The sequence below is a fragment of the Elgaria multicarinata genome, chromosome 20, assembly GCF_023053635.1.
Source record: "Elgaria multicarinata webbii isolate HBS135686 ecotype San Diego chromosome 20, rElgMul1.1.pri, whole genome shotgun sequence".
Classification (NCBI taxonomy): Eukaryota; Metazoa; Chordata; class Lepidosauria; order Squamata; family Anguidae; genus Elgaria; species Elgaria multicarinata.
Window position 1 is genome coordinate 9,941,781 of NC_086190.1, and position 21,620 is coordinate 9,963,400.

Consider the following 21,620-nt stretch of genomic DNA (forward strand, 5'->3'; position numbering starts at 1 on the left):
CTAAACATGAGTACGATTTCATCCTTACATTCTTTAAATTTAAGCAAAAGCAAAGGTACGAAAAATGAATTTTATCAACCCAAAGAACTGTACACTCATGTATTTCAGCAGAATTCAACTCTCTTCCAGTAAGTTTGCTGAAGCTTCTTTCAGTACTTATTAGTTGCATTTCACTCTGAGACATCTGTGTGTGTGTGTGTGTGTGACATGTATGTATGCAAGAGATAATCACCTGAATAACAACTTTGAAACTGCCGTTCTTCCCTAAAATGTTATTTGCAATGGGCATACATTCATTTTTACTAATGAATTTATGAAACAGAACATTTTCCACAGAAAAATAAAGCACTGGAAAATTTTCTGTTTTGGAAAAAAAAATGCCCCACATCACTGGATAGAAGCTAGTGTGTGCTTCTATCCTGTTCTCCAGCCCCAGGGCAACTCCTATTGAATAGCAATAACAACTGAAATTTAGCCAGAGTTGATGGGGGAGGATTTTGTTGGATCGTTTGTTCTCAGGATTTGCCAAAATTTGCCAATGGCTCCATAAATGGCATGAAAACAACTTGAGTTTTGTAAAAGTGTCAGATTCATCCATCCCTGATGAATGGCATGAACTTTGGGCTGAAATGGTTGTGTGAAGAGGCCCTCTGTGGAGTTGATTTTGACATCAACGGAGTCAGCCAAATGTCCGTGAGGTCCTGGCGTGTAACTTGAGCTTCATGCAAGGAGTTTCCTTTTTCTTTTGGAAGTTGGGTGAATGTTTTTTTTCTGTGCACATCTCTGTCAGATTGGTAGAGCTCTCCTTGACAAGGGAAGTTCATTGGGCTGAGGTGTCTGGACAAGTCCGTTACTTTTGCTTTCTCCCACATTCGGACTTTTTAAGTCTTAAGTTCTTTCTCTCCCACATATGAAGAATTTTGGCGACGTTTGGTAAATTCTTATCAAAGACAATGTGAAACAAAATTCTCACAATATGCATCAGCCATTCTCATTATGGAAAGGGCAGTATTTTCCCTATAATGTGTTTCTCTGCATTATTTTTCACACTTGTGCATTTTGTGTGCACTTTTCTGTAGCATGTGGATTTTTGTGTGCCCTTTCCCCTGGTGTGCACACTTTGGGGTGTGGAAAACTGTAGCACTAAATTCAAGAAAGTGCAAATTTTGGTGTGCAACTCTGTTTCAGGTTCGCCTATTGGTTTGCCACCTGGAAATTGTGTAAAAATTTGGGTGGAATGGATTTCTTACCCATCCCCACTGACCACCCTTATGGGGCTGTTTCAAGGATGACTAAAGTGTATGTGATGGTTTTGATTCAGGCAATGCTAAAGTGTTCTTAGTGGAACAAGACACATCGTGGTGTTCTGAAGGACTTCTCTTTGTGTTGCTTGGTCAGGGATGCATCCGGAGTTCACCAGCTGGCTTCTCTCCTGTTGGACCTAGATGCTTCAGATGAGGTGTCTCGGATCTTGTGCGCCGATGCTCTGTACCAGATGGATCGAGTGGATGAAGCTCACAAGATCCTCCTAGTGGCGCTCTCCAAAACCTCCCAGAGATCTGCCATCCTAGCCAGGCTGTCTCTGCTTCAGTTGAAGAAAGGCTTTTTATATGACTGCAACCAGGTAAGGTCAGGGTGGAGGTCCTGTCGGGCAGAGTCTACAAACGTGTGTGTGAGTGAATGTTTATTCAATGATAGGATGAGATAACTCTCTTTTAGAACAATTGCCTACAGATAATGGGACACAAGCCACTCTTCAGTCAGGAATGGCATCATACAGTTAAAATCCAAAAAAAGTTTACAATATATTGGGGAACATGCAGAGCTGTATATGGCACTCTCTGCTGGACGTGTGTTGCTGATGTCATAGTCCGAATTCCAGGCTTTTCTTTCTAGAGGCAGAGAGTAGAAGGAGCTGCAGATGGACTAAAGCGTGTCTGACAGTAAAGATGCCCACCTAAAGAAGCTTCTCTGTTGGTCCCATTATTCCAGACATTTATAGCTCTCCTCTCTGCTACTGAGAATTCAGTTTGGCACAACAACGACACTGTCTGTCTATATACACGTGTGTGCAAGTACGTGCACACAAATGTGCATGCTTGAGGGGTGGATGACTCAAATCCAGTTTCTCTCAGTTCGTCATCCCCCCCCCGCACCCCACATCTTAAGTTTGTTCCATTTCATTTCTGCATGATTTTTTAAAGTCTGCATGAAAATTCGTATGCATTTTCATGCTCGTTTCCATTCGCGTATATTTCCCCCAATATATGCAGATTGTATAAGCAATTTTTCTAATATAATTTATTTTGTACATTATATTCCCTAATATACATGTTCATTGGATTGGAGAACTATATTGCAAAATTTAGAGGAGTGGTGACTGAAGGATAGCTGCATTACTGGGAAAGCTTCTATCCCATGATAAGGAAAGGAAAGGAAAGGAAGAAAGAGCGAGCCAGTAACAGGGAGTGGGGCATGTACACATTAATTACACATTTTGGACCACAAGAAAGCTAGTTCAGAATTACCAGCTACTTACCAGCAGAGGGCACTGTTGCCTTTGTTCAGAATTGAGAGGGAAACATATTCTTATTTGAAATGTCTTTTTGCAGACTGACTTCATGGATTTGCTCCATCAATGTGGCTTACATCTCATTGTTGTTGTTGTTGTTATTATTATTATTATTATTATTATTATTATTGCTGCTGTTGCATTTATATCCCGCCTTTTTTCCTCCAAGGAACCCAAGGCAGCATACCTAATCCTCCTCTCCATTTTATCCTCACAACAACAACCCTGTGAAGTAGGTTGGGCGGAGAGTCTGTGACTGGCCCAGAGTCACCCAGTGGGTTTCCATGGCTGAGTTGGTACTAGAACCCAGATCACCCGACTCCCAGTCCAACACTTTAGCCACTACACTGCACTGGCACGCTGTGTGTGCTTCAGATGGCAAAGAAACCAAATTAAATCCTGCATCACCACAACCCTGATCCTATGCCCAAAAATGTCAGATTTTGTGGTATATAGGTTGACATCTTTTGGTTTGTCAACTCTACTTCTGCATGAGAAAGGGCAAGAGGAGCTATGTAGGGCAACGAAAAGGTTAATCCTTGTTGTTCAGCTCCCTTCCAAGAAGTTTATTTATTTATTTATTAAATGTATATACCGCCCCATAGCTGAAGCTCTCTGGGCGGTTTACAAGCTAAGTCTGCACATTAGGTAAGATGTTCCCCAGTGGATGGAACACCTGGAGAGCAGGGAAAGATGGCTGGCCACCACTGATGCCTCCCCCTGCCACCATTTCATTCTTGCTGCTGTCAGATTCCTCTATTATTATTATTATTTATTTATATAGCACCATCAATGTACATGGTGCTGTACAGAGTAAAACAATAAATAGCAAGACCCTGCCGCATAGGCTTACATTCTAATAAAATCATAATAAAACAATAAGGAGGGGAAGAGAATGCACCAAACAGGCAGTATAAAAGTCAGAACAAAATCAAGTTTTAAAAGCTTTAGGAAAAAGAAAAGTTTTTAGCTGAGCTTTAAAAGCTGCGGTTGAACTTGTAGTTCTCAAATGTTCTGGAAGAGCGTTCCAGGCGTAAGGGGCAGCGGAAGGAAATGGACGAAGCCAAGCAAGGGAAGGAGAGACCCTTGGGCAGGCGAGAAACATGGCATCAGAGGAGCGAAGAGCACGAGCGGGGCAATAGTGTGAGATGAGAGAGGAGAGATAGGAAGGAGCTAGACAGTGAAAAGCTTTGTAGGTCAACAGGAGAAGTTTATATTGGATTCTGAAGTGAATTGGAAGCCAATGAAGAGATTTCAGAAGTGGAGTAACATGGTCAGAGCGGCGAGCCAAGAAGATGATCTTAGCAGCAGAGTGGTGAACAGGAGAGAGAGTGGTGAACTGAAGGAGAGAGGAAGGAACAAGGCTGTGAACCGTTGGGCCTGGGGAGAAGGCCCCGGCCCCCTGGAACTGCATTTAAGCCAGGGTGTTGTGACCCTTGGAGGCACTGGGTCAGTTTGCGTGATTGCGGCTGGGGAAATAAGCGACGGTGGCTTATTTTCTACCACTTGCGGGGCGCAGCGTAATTACCCTCAGCGGCGTGGCTTGTCATGTCATGTAAACTCAACCAAGGTGGTTTGTTGCCATGGGTAACAAGCCACCCAGAACCCATGGGTAGTTGTAGGGTCACTGTTCCAGTCATTCCACCTGATCAGAAGATGCCAGGCCTAGGGCAGTCATAGAATCATAGAACCATAGAATCGTAGAGTTGGAAGGGGCCTATAAGGCCATTGAGTCCAACCCCCCGCTCGATGCAGGAATACTTACGAATTCCATGCTCGATCACACCAGAGCCCTAACTAATTTAGCATCATGACCCCCATGGTGGCCCAGTCCAACGCCTTTGGGAAGCCCACAAGCAGCACATGAACACAACAGCACACGCTCCTGCCCATGTTCCTCGGGCTGCCTTTGATATTGGAAGCACCATAAAGCCATCATGACTTGATTCCATTGGTTCTCAGGCTCCTAGGTGACCCTTTTTTGTAGTTTCTTCCCAGTAAGTAGGACCTAGAAATCAGATCTGAATGCAAACATGGCTTCACTTTATTTCTACACTCCTATTTACCACATTTCTCCTTCCTCCTGTCCTGGCTTCTCCATCTGGGGCCCGCTAGGGAGAAACCTTTTCTCAGCTCAAAACAAGGAAGTGCCTATAACTATTTGCATACATTGTTGTTCCTAGGGGGCAACGCTTTGGAGAAGTGGGATTGGCATTCCACAGCAAACCCCACTCCCAAGGAGGTGGGGGGCAGCCTCACCTGGGATCCTGAAGGATACCATCACCCCATCCTGAGACCTGCCGGTTCCCAACTCCCTCACGGCTCTCCAGAGCACGGGCAGCAGGGAGGGAGACACAGTCAACATCGGAGTGCCCTCCAAGCCGCCCAAAGATGCTTTTGCCTAGGGTCTACTCATGGTCTGCTCGGTAGGAAGGAAAGGTCTCAGCTTCAGACAGTGAAGAACAAGAGCCAGCTGCAATTGCTGAATTAGGGAGTTGACAGCATGATGTAATAAACCAGAGGTGAACAATTTGTGGTCCTCCACATGCTTTGGCCTACAAGTCACATAATTCCACACCACTGGCTTTGCTGGTGAGGGCTGGTGGGAGCCATCAGCCAAAGCATCTGGAAGCCCACAAGTTGCCCACCCCGATATAAGTTTCATCCCATGCCTCTGCTGGATTTGAGCCATTACCTCCAGCTCATCAGCATTGATAGCCTTGTCTTCATGAGTTTTTCTAATTCCCTTTCAAAGCCTTCTGAGTCACTGGCCATCGCTACATAGTCAAGTAGTAAATTCCATTGTTTTTAACAATGCACTGTGTGAAAGAAGTCCTTCCTTCTATTTGTCTTGAATCTCCCACCAAGCTTCATGGAATGTCCTCACTGGCTTCTAGTGTTACGCAAGAGGGAGAGAAATGTCTCCCTCCCTGTCCACTTTCTCCATGCCATGCATCCGTTATACTTTTCATATCCCATCACATCCCACCCACCCAGACGTAACCTTTACTGATAGGGAAGTTGTTCCAGCCCCTTGATCATTTTTGTTGTCCGTTTCTACGCCTTTCTAAGCAATATCGTTTCCACAGTATCATTTTGGGTCTGCAGGAATCAGAGCTATACATAGAATTTCAAATGCGGGTGCCCCATAGATTTGCATAAAGCCATTAGGGTATTGGCAGTATCGTTTTCTGTCCCTTTCCTATTGATCTCTCACAGCCAGTCATTCAGAGACACTGTGGCCAGCCTCCTTCTGGGGGAAGATAGTTTTGCTAAATCCATATAGTGGCCAACTCAACCATCATGAAAATAGGCAAGCGTTTGAGATCATCAGGCAAAATGTTACAAAAATCATGTTAGGAGAGGAATAGGAGTAGGGGATGTCAGAGTTTTAAGATGATGTGGAGTGGGGACGTTGCTGGCATTCAAATTGGGCTCTGCCAGGCATAGTGGTGGTTTCAGGTCTCCACGCCCCAAGGACTTCTGGGGACAAGGAAGTAGCAGAGGGTGATAAATGCTCCCTTTTTGAAAATATAAAATCCAGCTGTTAACTCCAAACTGTTTCCATCCTGGGTGAACCAGACAGGTTCCTTGGTTGGTGGGAAACTAGGCAGTGTTTATATTAACAAAGCTGGAGATAAATTTTGATGGATCCTTCCATCAGACCTCACAGAGAGGTGCAGGAGGATTACCCATCCTCAGTAGTTGTTAAATTGAAAGGCGACAAGGAAAAGCAGACGGTAGCTGAATTCACAGGAGCCGTTCTCCTCTTCTTCTTCTTCTTCTTCTTCTTCTTCTTCTTCTTCTTCTTCTTCTTCTTCTTCTAAAAAGAAATCTCATGGCACACTGACAGCTCCCTCGTGGTGTGCTACTGTGCTGTGGAGTGCCCACGTTAACTTCTTTCTTCTGTGAACCTTCCTTAATGAAGCTACTGAAGAAGCTGACCCAAACTGGAGAAACGTCTTGCTTCTTGACTGTTGTGAAAGTTTTAAAAGAAGAAGACCGGACCTTGATGCAAAGCCACTGCCACTCCAGGGCCATGACAATCCTGAAGAATAAGCAAGGCGATGGTTACATTAAAGAAGCTGTCATGTACCTCTCCTTTGCCATCATCGCTGCTGGTAAGACCCCAGAAATACTTTGTTGTCTTCATGCAAAATGAGTGTGATCATAGTGATGCGGGAGGCCCCTTGGTTCCCTCCCTGTGCTTTCAGATGTCTGTATAAACTGTATGGTTGCAAAGTAGTTCCTTTTAAGCGGGACTTGCAACAAACCATTGTAGTGTGGAATGCTCCTGTTCAGGATGTTGGCCAACCAGCCAGTCATGCCATCCTCCACAACACTCTATTCCATTGCCCCAACCTCCTGGTTTTGTTTCATCCCTCTATCTATTATTATTATTATTATTATTATTATTATTATTATTATTATTATTTATTTATTTATATAGCACCATCAATGTACATGGTGCTGTACAGATTACACAGTAAATAGCAAGACCCTGCCGCATAGGCTTACAATCAATGAGGCACCTGCCGTTCTGTGGCCACTGTTTGGGTAATAATAATAATAATAATAATAATAATAATAATAATAATAATCCATCCCCAGCTGCTTAGGATATTTTACATCCTTAGGATATATTTTTTTTGTACTTATGCAAAACATGGGAGTTCTGCAGGCCGACTGATCCCACCCTCTTGTGCGTAGATGGTGCCATTTCGGCTGCATAATGATTGGCACTGAGACATGTTTGCAGTGTTCAGGTACAGAAAAGGCTGCCACAGGGAAGAAGGTCAAGAACTATTTTCCATGGCCACAGGAATTAGGACCTGAAATAAGGGGTATAAATTACAGCTTCTTTGATTTCGATTAAATATAAGGGAAAACTTTCTGATGGTAAGATCTGTCAAACAGCGGAACGGTCTACCGAGGGAGGTTGTGGGTTCTCCATCTCTGGAAGTTTTTTTCAGAAGAGGCTGGACAGCCACCTCTCAATTGGTTTCCCTGCACATTATTATTATTATTATTATTATTATTTATTTATTTATTTATTTATATAGCACCATCAATGTACATGGTGCTGTACAGACTAAAACAGTAAATAGCAAGGCCCTGCTGCATAGGCTTACAATCTAATAAAATCATAGTAAAACAATAAGGAGGGGAAGAGAATGCCAACAGGCACAGGGTAGGGTAAGCAGGCACAGGGTAGGGTAAAACTAGCAGTATAAAGTCCGCACAACATCAAGTTTTAAAAGCTTTAGGAAAAAGAAAAGTTTTTAGTTGAGCTTTAAAAGCTGCGGTTGAACATTGCAGAGGGTTTGGCTAGATGATTCTTGTGGTCCCTTCCCACTCCACGATTCTATGATTCTATGAGATGGAGTGTATACTAATATACATTTGGTATATATCAGCCTTCCTCAGCCTCGTGCTCTCCATATTTTGGTCTGCACCTCCCAGCATTCCTGACCATTGGCTGGGTCTGGGGATACTGGAGAAATAGATTTATGGGGTGGGGTTCAACTAGTTTTCCTAGGCTCGGCCCCACGGACTTCACTTTGGTTCCTTCTGTGGCACCCGATTTGAGCTGCAGCAATCCGGTTCATGGCTTGCCTGGGAAATTTGCACAGGGTGGTGGGGTCGGGGAGATTCTGCACGTTGCGCAAATTCCTGAGCAAGCTGTGCAAACTTTGGCCGAATTTGCAAAATTTGCGCAAAGTGAGTCATACGCACTGCGGAACTACATTGCGTAAAATAAAAAAAAAACCAGCTAAGCAAGGGCGGTTAAATATCTGATTGCCTGGCTATGTGATCTTTACTCTCCTCCGCCCAGAAATGTTCATTGTTTAAGAATATAAAGCAGATATGGGCAACCCATGAGCTGGGTATGTTCCCCTAGCCACTTTTTTTGCTGCCCCGGCCACCCACCACCACCGTCGAATGTGCTGTCATAGTGATGGCCGCTAAAATCACCGTGCCTGGGTCCAGCTCCAGCTGAGAGCCCCCTCCCTCCTGCTACCAACTGTCTCTGCAGAGGCCACCAGTGAGGGAGGAAGCAGCAGCCAGGCACCTCTCCACCGTGCCTGGGTCCAGCTCCAGCTGAGAGCCCCCTCCCTCCTGCTACCAACTGTCTCTGCAGAGGCCACCAGTGAGGGAGGAAGCAGCAGCCAGGCACCTCTCCACCGTGCCTGGGTCCAGCTCCAGCTGAGAGCCCCCTCCCTCCTGCTACCAACTGTCTCTGCAGAGGCCACCAGTGAGGGAGGAAGCAGCAGCCAGGCACCTCTCCACCGTGCCTGGGTCCAGCTCCAGCTGAGAGCCCCCTCCCTCCTGCTGCCAGCTGTCTCTGCAGAGGCCACCAGTGAGGGAGGAAGCAGCAGCCAGGCACCTCTCCACCGTGCCTGGGTCCAGCTCCAGCTGAGAGCTCCCTCCCTCCTGCTACCAACTGTCTCTGCAGAGGCCACCAGTGAGTGAGGAAGCAGCAGCCAAGCACCTCTCCACCATGCCTGGGTCCAGCTCCGGCTGAGAGCCCCCTCCCTCCTGCTGTCAACTGCAACTGCTGAACTTTGCAACTAAGATTGTAGTGCCTGAATTTGCTTTCCTTTTCCCCCTCCTCCTCCTCCCTCCCAATCCCCTTTCCTTTTGTGTCATGTCTTTTAGATTGTAAGCCTGTGGGCAGGGACTGTCAAGAAATACTTTGAGCCGCCGTGAAAGCCTTGTTTGGCTGAATGGCAGCATAAAAATCCTTAAATAAATAAAATTAAAAAAATAAAAAGCCACAATTCCCCTTTAAAATATGCACATGGGGAACATGTGCCTTATTGGAAAGCAGAACCGCACTTTCAGAAGCCTCCCTGGAGTGCAATTCCACGTCCAAACAAGGTATGTGCTCCCTGCGTAGCTTGTTTTAAAGGGAAAGCAGTGCTTTTTGCTGCTGCTCTGCCACCAGGTTTCAGCTGCAAAATGGTAGCAGCCATTTTTGAGGCAGTCAGGAGGGGTTCAGATAGGGTGACCATATGAAAAGGAGGACAGGGCTCTTGTATCTTTAAAAGTTGTATTGAAAAGGAAATTTCAGCAGGTGTCATTTGTATATATGGAGAACCTGGTGACATTTCTTCTTCATCACAACAGTTAAAGCTGCAAGTGCCCTGCCTTCTTTGAAATCTGGTCACTAGTATAGCTCCTGCACCTTTAACTATTGTGATGAAAAGGGAATTTCACCAGGTTCTCCATATATACACATGACACCTGCTGAAATTCCCTTTTCTATGCAACTGTTAAAGATACAGGAGCACTGTCCTCCTTTTCATATGGTCACCCTAGACCCCGGTGGGTTCCTGGGGGGGGGGAGGAAATTGCCCCTCCCCAGACCTACAGACATTGCCTACATCCAGTATAAAGGGTGGCAACGGGTTCAACAGCTATGACAGATGTGCAGACATCTGCTGCTGTATTATTATGAAAGAAATTGTCACAATGTCGAGGAGGAAAGAAAAGTTTTCTCACTAGGTGGCAGTAAAGAGACCTCCATGCTCCCACAATACAGCTTCTGATGCTGCAAGGTGTACACAAACAGAAACATTGGACAGGGATGTGGAAGAAAATTGCTTTTCATTTCGTGATATATAATGAACACATTCATTCATCTTATAATTTATTCATTGAAATTCTTTTAGTTATTATTTACCTTTACTTTTTGTCTCTCTTTTTTCGTCACCGCTTTTGATGGCTAGTTTCTGGCAGCCACCATAATTTTCCCCAGAAGGCCCCAACTATTGCATTATTTTAGGGCAATTATTATTATTATTATTATTATTATTATTATTATTATTGTGGCAGGGACAGGGACGGGACCAAAACTCAGCTATCTTTTGAAATTCACACTTCTCTGAATTTTTCAGTGGTGTTTCCCAGTCGAAAAATGAATACAGCAATGTGTATATTGCAGGAAAGTTCACAGAAAAATGTCTGTATTCATGAAAATAATTTAAAAGTGCAGATATTAGTGAAAATAGTTCAAAAATGCATTATATTAGGAAAATTGCTTGCAAAAATCAAAGCGAGCCATTCAAATACGATATACAAAAGTATAATTACTGCCCCGGGAAAAGCCCCTTTATACTTAACTTCTGTTACCTCACATGAGTTGAGATGGTTATTTACCCGGTGCAGGTTAAATTCGCTCCAGTTAAAGGAGGTGAAAGCGCGTTACAGGACCCATCCACGCGCTAAAGCTGACTGCCCAGCCTGAGGACATGACACACTTTCTATTTATTTATTTATTTATTTATTTATTTATTTATTACATTTCTATACCGCCCAATAGCCGGAGCTCTCTGGGCGATTCACAAAAATTAAAACCATTCAAAGTATAAAACAACAGTATAAAACCATAATATAAAATATAGTATAAAAATTGAGTGTCCAGTGTATGTTGAGCTGAGGAAGCAATACCTTGAGCCCCTGATTCCCAGGTTCAACCACATGTCACCTAAAAATGTAACTCAGATATTATTGTTAGGCTCTGATCATTATATATCGTTCAGGACTGCAAAATTTGTACAGCGGGCGCTGGAGGTACAGAAGGATTTCTGCATTGAGCAGAGGGTTGGACTCAATGGCCTTATAGGCCCCTTCCAACTCTACTATTCTGTGATTCTATGAGCTGTTCGAGTGAGTTGTTTGACTGTGGAACAGACAGCTTTGGAAGGTGGTGGAGAGTTCTCCTTCATTAAGAATTTCATTATGAGAGGCTGGATGACCACCAATGTGGAGAGCTGTAGTAGTTTATTTTCTGCATTGGCAGAGGTTGGACTAGATGATGTTACATGGTCCCATATAACTCTCTGATTCTGGGCCACAAAAGAAAATCTGGATTCAGCAGATCACAGGGACGACACTGGACAGTGTGTCAGACCTCTGTTCAGATTTCTTTCACCTATATTCGTGAAAAGAATGGGTACCTGCTTATTTTCCTTTCCCCACCCTTCCCTTTTTCCCTTTTGTGTCCTGTGTTTTTGATTGTAAACCTTTAAGAAGAGGCTGCCTTGTGCACCAGTAGCCTTTTCAATGGAAGAGCAGGAGTCAGATTCTTTAAATAATAACATATTGCCCATTTTAAGGTCAGTATGTCCTACAGAAAGGTATTGCAGGTTTGAACCTAATTGTTTCTATCTCATCCAGGAGGTAATGCTGTGGATTCCCTTCTCACCCGGGCCCGCTGCTATGGACACCTTGGCCAGAAGAAAACAGCCATATTTGATTTCAATGCCATCTTAAAAGAAAACCCAGCAAATGCCCAAGCTCTTTGTGGAAAGGGATTCATCCATCTAGCCTTGAACCAGGAAAAGGTAGGTTGGTGGGGGTGATTTAAAAGATGTTTGAGCCAATTCCAGCCAAGACAAAGGCCCCTGCCTACAATAAATGGATGGCTTAAGAGAGAAGAATCAGATATTTATTTTAAATCCTGGCTTTCAGGATAAAATCCTACCAAGACTGCTTACAAATAAAACGATACATCACAGGGGGGAAAAGCATTATAAAAATTTATTCATAAGGATCTGTCCCCACGGGCAGTTCATACAATTTGTGGAGCAAAGTAAGAAAGGAAAGGAAAGGGACCTCTTGTGCAAGCACTTGAGTCATTGCTGACTCCTAGAGGGACGCCTGCTTTCGCTGACGTTTTCTTGGCAGACTTCGTAGCGGGGTGGTTTGCCATTGCCTTCCCCAGTCGTGGTTACCTTTCCCCCAGCTAGGTGGGTACTCATTTTACCGACCTCGGGAGGATGGAAGGGTGAGTCCACCTGAGCCGGCTGCCTGAGAACCAGCTTCCGCTGGGATCGAACTCAGGCCGTGGGGAGCGTTTCGGCTGCAGTAACTGCCGCTTTACCACTCCGCGCCACACGAGGACTCTTAGGTAAACTTAAGTAAACTTAAGTAAAAATACGTACGTTTGGAAAAAGTGTACGAATGTTGGGTACTTTCGAAAAATGTATGCAAACACTCTGTAATCAATGCAAAAAACTGTGTACGTTTCAAAAGGGTGGACAATTGATGGGAAAATGTGTATGAAAGTATGCGTGAAGCTTCATACAAAAACGAAGAAAAAGTCTTGTGATCTGATACAGACACGAGTAAGAGTTAGCTTCACGGTGAAATTTGGAAAACCTTGATGAGCTCAGGTTTTGCCGATCCGTGCCTCCCAACTTTCTCCTACACGCACACTATAATAGCTCGCACATACATGCTAGCAGCAGCAAGGGCGTGTGATCTGATCTTTTTAACCAGATACAGGTGGCAACAGGAGAAGAACATTAGTTTCACTGGGGATACTTGAGAAATGTGACCTTCGCGAACTCTGATACTACGCAACCTGATCAGCCCTTCCCAGGCTAACGTGCGGATCGGGACTTACTTGTCCACTGGCATTCACCCCTCCTGCAGTTTTCAGCTGAAGGAATGGTTCATAAGGCATTTCGATGAGAGTAATGAGATAAACTATGTTACAGAATTTAATATTTATTTATTGCATTTCTATACTGCCCAATAGCCAAAGCTCTCTGGGTGGTTTACAAAATTATTTATTTATATTTATTTATTTGTTATATTTAAATACCGCCCCATAGCCGAAGCTCTCTAAATTAGGGTAATATTGAGAGGGAAATACATTTCAAATATGAATTTAAATAGATATTTAAATGCATATTTTCAAAAGGCTTTTTAAAAATGCAGTTTAGTGTGGAAAGAGGCCGGAACAGATGTACGGGTGAATACAGTATATGCTAAGGTGTTATATGGACTGGAAATAGGTTGCTTCTCCCATCCATGCCTCCCCACTGGTATTTGGGGGGCTGCTGTCATAAATAGAATACTGGACTAGATGGAATTTCCTTGGTTAAATTGCTGGCACTTCAATGGTGATTTCACCCCTCTAATTATTTTTCTTTATTATTATTATTATTTATATATATATATATATGGCAATACAATACATACCATAAATATAACATTCAAACAAATAAAACCCACAAGCAACGTGCCTGTCCGGTATCATTCTAAACAAGTAGCTAGTATGTCATTAAACATGTGAAAAAGCAAAACAATTAAACCGTTTGTCAAAACTAGAGGAACGTCACCGCTTGATCAGACTACAATAAGGAAAAACATAAGGAAAATTATATCTGTCAGTATCCAGGTTGTATCTAATGACAATAAAAGGGTGCCAAACATTTGAAAACATTGCTGCAAATAATATTTCTATGAACTGTTGATGGTTAGGAATGGGATGCTCCCTACCTAGGGAGGTTGTGGGCTCTCCCACACTAGAGGCCTTCAAGAGGCAGCTGGACAACCATCTGTCAGGGATGCTTTAGGGTGGATTCCTACATTGAGCAGGGGGTTGGACTCGATGGCCTTGTAGGCCCCTTCCAACTCTGCTATTCTATGATTCTATGATCAGGAAAAACTTCCTGACTGTTAGAGCAGTACGACAATGGAATCAGTTACCTAGATGGTTGTGGGCTCACCCACACTAGAGGCATTCAAGAAGCAGCTGGACAACCATCTGTCAGGGATGCTTTAGGGTGGATTCCTGCATTGAGCAGGGGGTTGGACTCGATGGCCTTGTAGGCCCCTTCCAACTCTGCTATTCTATGATTCTATGATACCCAGCCTGGCTTCTCACTAGGCGTGCCACGTCTCCAGTTTCCCCCTTCCTCAGGCATTGTAGTGCCTTCCCAAGAGAAAGAGGGGCAGAGAAAGACTCCAGACTAACCCTTTCCAATTTAAGGCAGGGATGGCACACCATCCTTTGTGTTCAGAAGGTCCCAGGTTCAGTCTTGGCATCTCCAGATACTGCTGTGTCAACATATGGAGTTATAAGGACCAACCATCTCGACGATTTGAGGCAGTTTCATATGTTCCTTAGGAGCATCCATAGCTCAGCATCAGAGCAAATGCTTTGCATGTAGAAGGTCCCAAGTTCAATCCACAGGATCTCCAGTTAGGGCTGGGAAAGATCCCTGCCTGAGCCCCTGGGGAGCACTGCTGCCTGTCAGTGTAGACAATACTGAGCTAGATGGACCAAGGGTACAAGGCTGGCTTCTTCATATACCTGTATTGTGGTGAGCACGTGTGAGCTAGCAAAAAATGTGCATGACAGATGGAAAGGCACGCAGGCTAGCCATGCTCACACATTAAAGAGGTTGACTTTGCCCCTCAGGTGATGTGTGCATAGTAAGGACCACAATACCTGATGGAACGCCTCTCCCGACGTGAATATACCCGGTCACTACGTTCAACATCTAAGGTCCTCCTCCGCATGCCTACTCTGAGAGAGGAGTTATAAGGAGGGACAGGGCCTTTTCGGTGGTGGCCCCCAGACTGTGGAACGATCTCCCTGACGAGGCTCACCTGGCGCCAACGCTGCTATCCTTCCGGCGCCAGGTTAAGACTTTCCTCTTTGCCCAGGCATATGGCGGCACATCCTAATTACCCACATGTTTAGTTTTTAATTGGTTTTTAATGCTTTATGTGTGCATGTTCTGTGTTTTAGAGTTTTAAATTTTGTATACTTGTTTTTAACTCAATTTTAGAATTTCTGTAAACCGCCCAGAGAGCCCTGGCTATGGGAGCGGTATATAAGTTTAATAAATAAATAAATAAATAAATAAATAAATAAATAAATAAGGATGGGAGAACCATGGATGCTCAGGCTCACCAAAATCCTCTGGATTTTACTTAAAACCTCAGTTTGGCTCACTCCTATTCTTGTTTGTGACTTGTTTTTTTTGGGGGGGGGTTGCTTGAACGGGAAAAGTGCACACTTCCCCTCCCTCCGTTGACGAATGCGTGAAGATGCAAAGTATGAATTTTTAAAGTTGTGCATTTCTTAATCTATCCAGTTTTTAAAGTCCTTAAGTTTCTAGAATTTACAAACATTTTCAGAAAATGTGCAGTCCCATATGCATTCGACATTGCAAAATGGACATTTATTTTTAGTGACTTACAAACTAAATGAAATTCCTGGACATCCTTAACACAAAGAGCTACGGATGTGGGCTTACCAGCATTGGCTCACTCTCACAGTGTGTCTGCTTAGTTTCTCTAAGCAGTCATGGGCAATTTTTGCCTCCCCCAGAGGTTGCTGGTATCCAGCTCACAACAGCCCTAGCCAGCATAACCATTTGTCGGGGATTATGGGAGTTCTAATCCAACAACATCAGGAAAGCCATCTGTTTGCCTAGAAAACCATTGGGAATGTCCGAACATTCTTTGTCAGCCTTATGGGACTTTGCAGGTGGTTCCTGACGAATGTTTGCAACCCCCTGCTGGTCGTCCCTCCCCAATCAGTGGAGACATTGTGTCTCCACTGATCATAGAATCATAGATTTCGAAGGGGTATTGTAGGCCATCCAATCCAACCCCCTTGCTTAATACAGAGAATCCGGTGCATTCCCTTTAGTCATAAACAACAAGCCTAGTAGATTTAAACAGGCTGCAGACTCCAAAATTTTATATGATGCTGGGTTTCATTTTGAGAAGATGCCTCTGTGGCTCTAGAGAAATGAAATATTTGAAGTGTAAACAATATCTGTCCATCTGTACTCATTCTGACTGCTTTTAGTTTTCTTCCAAATTATTTTGAAGCTTTTGGTAGGATTAGAGATGATCCCATTTAATAGACGTACATATAGTCCTGTGATGTGGACTTTGAGCGTGACCCAAAAATGTCAAACTGATTAGACAGTGAAAATGTTCACCAAAGCTTCTCGTAAAGCTGTGACTAATGTCCTTGAGCTTTCAGCATAAGGATAAATTTGTTAGAAAAACTAGCTCTAGTCAGGCATTCTCCCCATCATGGAAAGGGGAAGAGTGAGGATGAGCTTATTGGCCCTACCCCTTGCACACGTATGCACACACACACACACACACACACACCAGGTCTTAAAGGCAGAACATCTACAGTGAGGAGTCTTTCCCTCGTGCAACTTAGAACCCTGATCTTCCAAGCTTGTAAATTCTGTGGGGAGTCTATTTGAGTAGAAAAGTTCCCTGCTAATCTGTGCTGAACATTTCGTCTGCACTTTTTTTTCAATGATTCTCATCCAATTTGATTTTGAAAAAATGCTTGTGAAAAGATTTTCAAAGGAGATTTTGTTTTTAGTATAATTCTTGTGAGCGAGTTACAGGATTCTTGCACTTGTCTTAGTTACGAAGTGGTTAAGGGATATGTGTCAGTGCCCTATCTTTCATTGCACCGTCACCTTCCTGCCAGCCTGCAGCTACCCCAGCTCCCTACACTTCAATTGCAGCCTGGGGGAAGAAGACATCATGAGGTAACTTTTCCCATTGGCCTTTGGATCAGGAAGTGAGGGCAGCAGAGCCACGGAGAGATGTATAATAGCAAATGAAGGGACCCACAGCACCCTTGGCTGCCTCTCGTAAAGATGTGGTCAACTCAAAGACACGTTTAAAAGAAATCCAAACGAAATTCTGAACTGGCCTGAGAAAGAGGCAGTAAAATGGACAATTCTTTCCAGGGAATAAAGTTTTGGGGGAAATTGGGGGCTGATTTCAGCACTGGTGCAGACGTTCACCACCATAACTCAACGGCCGGGAAGTGTGGGAAGGGGCAGAGTCAACTGGCTTATCCCTGCTCTCCTCTTCAGTCAACAGTAATTTGCTGGAAAAGCTTGAGTGAGGCTCCTGAGCGACTTATAGAATCATAGAATAGCAGAGTTGGAAGGGGCCTACAAGGCCATCGAGTCCAACCCCCTGCTCAATGCAGGAATCCACCCTAAAGCATCCCTGACAGATGCTTGTCCAGCTGCCTCTTGAATGCCTCTACTGTGGGAGAGCCCACAACCTCCCTAGGTAACTGATTCCACCGTCGCACTGCTCTAACAGTCAGGAAGTTTTTCCTGATGTCCAGCCGGAATCTGGCTTCCTTGAACTTGAGCCCGTTATTCCGTGTCCTGCACTCTGGGAGGATCGAGAAGAGATCCTGGCCCTCCTCTGTGTGACAACCTTTTAAGTATTTGAAGAGTGCTATCATGTCTCCCCTCAATCTTCTCTTCTCCAGGCTAAACATGCCCAGTTCTTTCAGTCTCTCTTCATAGGGCTTTGTTCCTAGACCCCTGATCATCCTGGTTGCCCTCTTCTAAACAAGCTCCAGCTTGTTTGCATCCTTCTTGAATTGTGGAGCCCAGAACTGGACGCAATACTCTAGATGAGGCCTAACCAGGGCCGAATAGAGAGGAACCAGTACCTCACGTGATTTGGAAGCTATACTTCTATGAATGCAGCCCAAAATAGCATTGACCTTTCGGGCAGCCATATCACACTGTTGGCTCATATTCAGCTTGATCTACAACAATTCCAAGATCTTTCTCGTTTGTAGTATTGCTGAGACAAGTGTCCCTCATCTTGTAACTGTGCCTTTGGTTTCTATTCCCTAAATGTAGAACTTGGAATTTATCCCTATTAAATGTCTGTAACGTGAATTTTCTTAGGGTAAAAAAAAAGTGTTTACCGGCAGACATATAGTTGCTGGCCCATGGGTTCAGCTTTCTTTCCCCCCTGTACAATCCCCTGGGACAAAAATGGTCCATGATCACATGCTGTCATTTTTCAAGGGGAACATTTTATTAACAATTTCAAGTCATGCAACAGCAGGTGCACTTCCTAGCTGATAACTTTAAGTTTACTAAGTCCCATATTGCCAAGATTACTAGACCTTTACACACACAAACAACCCAAAATTTATCCCACCCCACTTTGTGGGGAAGTCAGGTCTGGTGATTTGGGGGCAGGGGAGGGCCTTCACTCGGTCCTTCCTCCAGCACAGCTACCTTAATGTGGAACTCCTTCCTGGGTTCTGCATTGGCCCTCTGATGCTAGGCTTCATCCTGATTCTGTCCCCAGTCCTGCTAGGAACCACACCATCTGCCCCTATATACTCACCTGCCTACCTCCCAGTGCTGTCAAGTAATCATATGCCAAGGGAAGAGCCAGGTGGCAGCTGCATTGCAAAAAGAGATTATGAAGAGCTCCAAAGGGATCTCACCAACTTGGGGGAGTGGGCATCCAAATAGCAGACATAGTTCAATGTAAGCAAGTGTGAGATGATGCACGTGGGATCAAAAACAACAACACCAACTTCAAGTATAACCTGATGGGGTCTGAGCTGGCAGTGACCAAACAAGAAAGATCTCGGGGTTGTGGTGGACAGCTCAATGAAAATGTCCACCCAGTGTGCGGCCGCTGTAAAGAAGGCAAACTCCATGTTAGGCATTATAAGAAAAGGAATTGAGAATAAAGCGGCCAGTATCATACTGCCCTTATACAAATCTATGATGCAACCACACTTAGAATACTTTGTACAGTTCTGGTCACCACACCTAAAAAATGGTATGGTAGAACTGGAAAAAAAGCGCAGAAAAGGGCAACTAAAATGATCCAGGGGCTGGAGCATCTTGTGGCATTACACCCCACAAGTAAATTCCAAATGTATGTCTGCAGTTTGTAAGTCTGTGGTTTGTAGAATGTTGGCCTGAGTGGGCGGAGTTAGAATGTCTTGGGAGGGAGAGGAGGGATATATAAGGGAAGGACGGAGGGGATTGAGAGTTCTTTCCAGGGAGACTTGTTAGGGACTCTTAGAGTCTGTGGTGCTCTCTGTGTTTATGGTACTTAAGTTCTGGGAAATTTGAGAGTCAGTGTAGTGAGTGGTGTCTTTAGAGTGTGGTGTGCACGTAGTGGAAGTATATTAATCAATACTGATAATAAAGAAAGTTCAAGAGTGTGTGAGAAAAAGGAAAGCATGAATGTGAATGAGTGACCGGATTGTATGAAAGGTTTCAAAAAGGTTTTTAAATGTTGTTATTTGAAACAAAGCTTATGAACTTTTAAAAATAAATTTTGATTGTTTGTTTTAAAACTACCACAAAAATCCCACGTGTCTGTTTGGCGTTTATCATCTTAAGTTTACACATATAACACCCACTCTGACAATCATTCACCTAAGCAGATATAACTCACAGCGCATTATTATATACATTAAAATCCATTCTCCATTTTAAACCCCTTTCTCCACATAGTTTGGAGGAAGGTGGTTCTTATCCCTTGCCTCAGGCGTATCAAGCGGTGGTGCTTGGCTTGAGCAGGGAGTAGCCTCGGCCGGGTCTGGTGTTCAGAGCCTGTGTCGCCCCATAAGAAGTGGTGGCAGACTGGAGGTCTGGAGTTCAGAGCCTGTGTCATGGCACATCTCCCCTATGAAGGAAGGTTACAACAGCTGGGATTGTTTAGCTTGGAAAAAGGAGGCTAAGGGGAGACATAGCACAGTTGTTTCTTTTAATGTGAAGTTGGACACAAAATGTGCAGTTGGAAATCTGATAATGTGCAGTTGAAAAAAGTGGTGAAAAAATAAGACACGTGTTATGTGTATGTGTTTATTAAGACAAATAGACAAAGTCCGGGATGGCATGTAACCCAAATTATGTAAGGATGCAGGTGAAAGAGCCCTTGATGGAGTGACTGGTGTTGTTGGGTCCTGTGACAGTGTTGCCTGAATAGATGTGGGGGCAGAGTGGGCCCTTGGGTCTATTGCATGGTCTGGTCTCTCTGTCTGTGTCTCTGTTCTGTGTACTATTGCTGGTTAGCATCTGCTTCAAGTTGGGAGTTTGTCTGGAGGCCAGGACTGCTCTGCCTCCCAAGGCTTGCGAGAGAGAAGCGTCTGGGCTGATGATGGGCTGGAGTTCACTGATGATCCGTTGCAGTGGTTTCAATTGGGGGCTGGAGGTGGCAACCAGGGGTGTACTTCTCTTGGTCTGTCGTCCTTCCTGGGTATCTGTATGACCCTGTCAATCTGTCTTTAAGTTTAAGGTAAGATTATTGGTGATAATTCGTCCTGTCGTGAAAGAGAAATAATGTGGCTTGGACAGGAGGGGTGGGTGGGCATCTGACGGGGCATTTGTGCAGTTGGAAAATTTGCTTTAAAGACAAACAAACGCTGACAGAGCACGTCTTATGTTCTCATGTCTTCAAATGCCAGTGGAACACAGATAAAGAGGTCGATTATCCAAACTCTCGAGCAAGGACTTCCACCGATAGGGTGCTGCCCCAGAGAAATAGGTTAGAATTGATTAAAAACAACCACACAGAATGGAGGCTCTATGCCACAAATGGAAAACAGCAGCCTGGTTTTGGCAAAAGTCTGAAGCGGGACGAATTAGTGCTCCCGGGGAGAGACGGTGGACGCATTGGCCCCACCCTGGGCTGAGGGGTGGACGGCTGTTCCGAGAAGGCTCGAGGGGACTCTTGAACCAAGGAGGCTTTATTTCTGGCTGCTTGCTTCCATTGACATGTTTCTTGACTTAGATTGAGAGAGAATAAGAACCTGGCTGTCCTAATCCATTTTTTTAATGCTGTGTCAAACCACAAACCTGCTTGTTATCCCCATTCGAAAGTGTTTGTTAAAGGGCTTGAAGCCCGGGGGAAATGAAGGCACCTCAACGGAACCACACAGCTGGCGTGGAGGCCAAAGTATTCCAGTTTTCCATGGGATGGCTGTTTATCACCATACAAGGCCCTGTTTAAGCTGTTACAGCAGGATCATACCCCAGAGCAGATGCTCTGCTTGCCGAAAGATCCGGGCTCAGTCCCCGGCGTCTGCAATTAAAAGCAAATGGAAGAGTTAGGGAAGACTTGTTTTTGCCTTTCACAGAATCATAGAATAGCAGAGTTGGAAGGGGCCTACAAGGCCATCAAGTCCAACCCCCTGCTCAATACAGGAATCCACCCTAAAGCATCCCTGGAGATCAAAGCATCTCCTTGGAGAGGCATTGAAAGCCAGGGCCAGCCTCCGTGGAGAGCCCTGGGCTTGATGGAACAGTGGTCTGATTTGGTATATCAACTTTTGGCTAGAGATGGGAGAAACAACGATTTTTGAGCTTGCCTAATTTCTCCCAAAAAACACACTGAATCTTTTTTCAGCTCTCTCCTGTGTTAGTTTTCGGTTTGTTTTTCGGCTTATTTGAATGGAGAAAGTGGC

At 44.4% G+C, this 21,620-nt stretch overlaps 1 protein-coding gene across 1 annotated transcript in view; it reads left to right on the forward strand.

Annotated features, from left to right (window-relative positions):
• The window catches only part of TTC34 (tetratricopeptide repeat domain 34), a 65,444-nt gene that overhangs the window by 26,754 nt on the left and 17,070 nt on the right, over nucleotides 1–21,620 (forward strand). Inside the window, 3 exon segments of the mRNA XM_063145417.1 lie at nucleotides 1,399–1,624; nucleotides 6,501–6,693; nucleotides 11,756–11,922. Coding sequence (XP_063001487.1) covers nucleotides 1,399–1,624; nucleotides 6,501–6,693; nucleotides 11,756–11,922 — 586 coding nt within the window.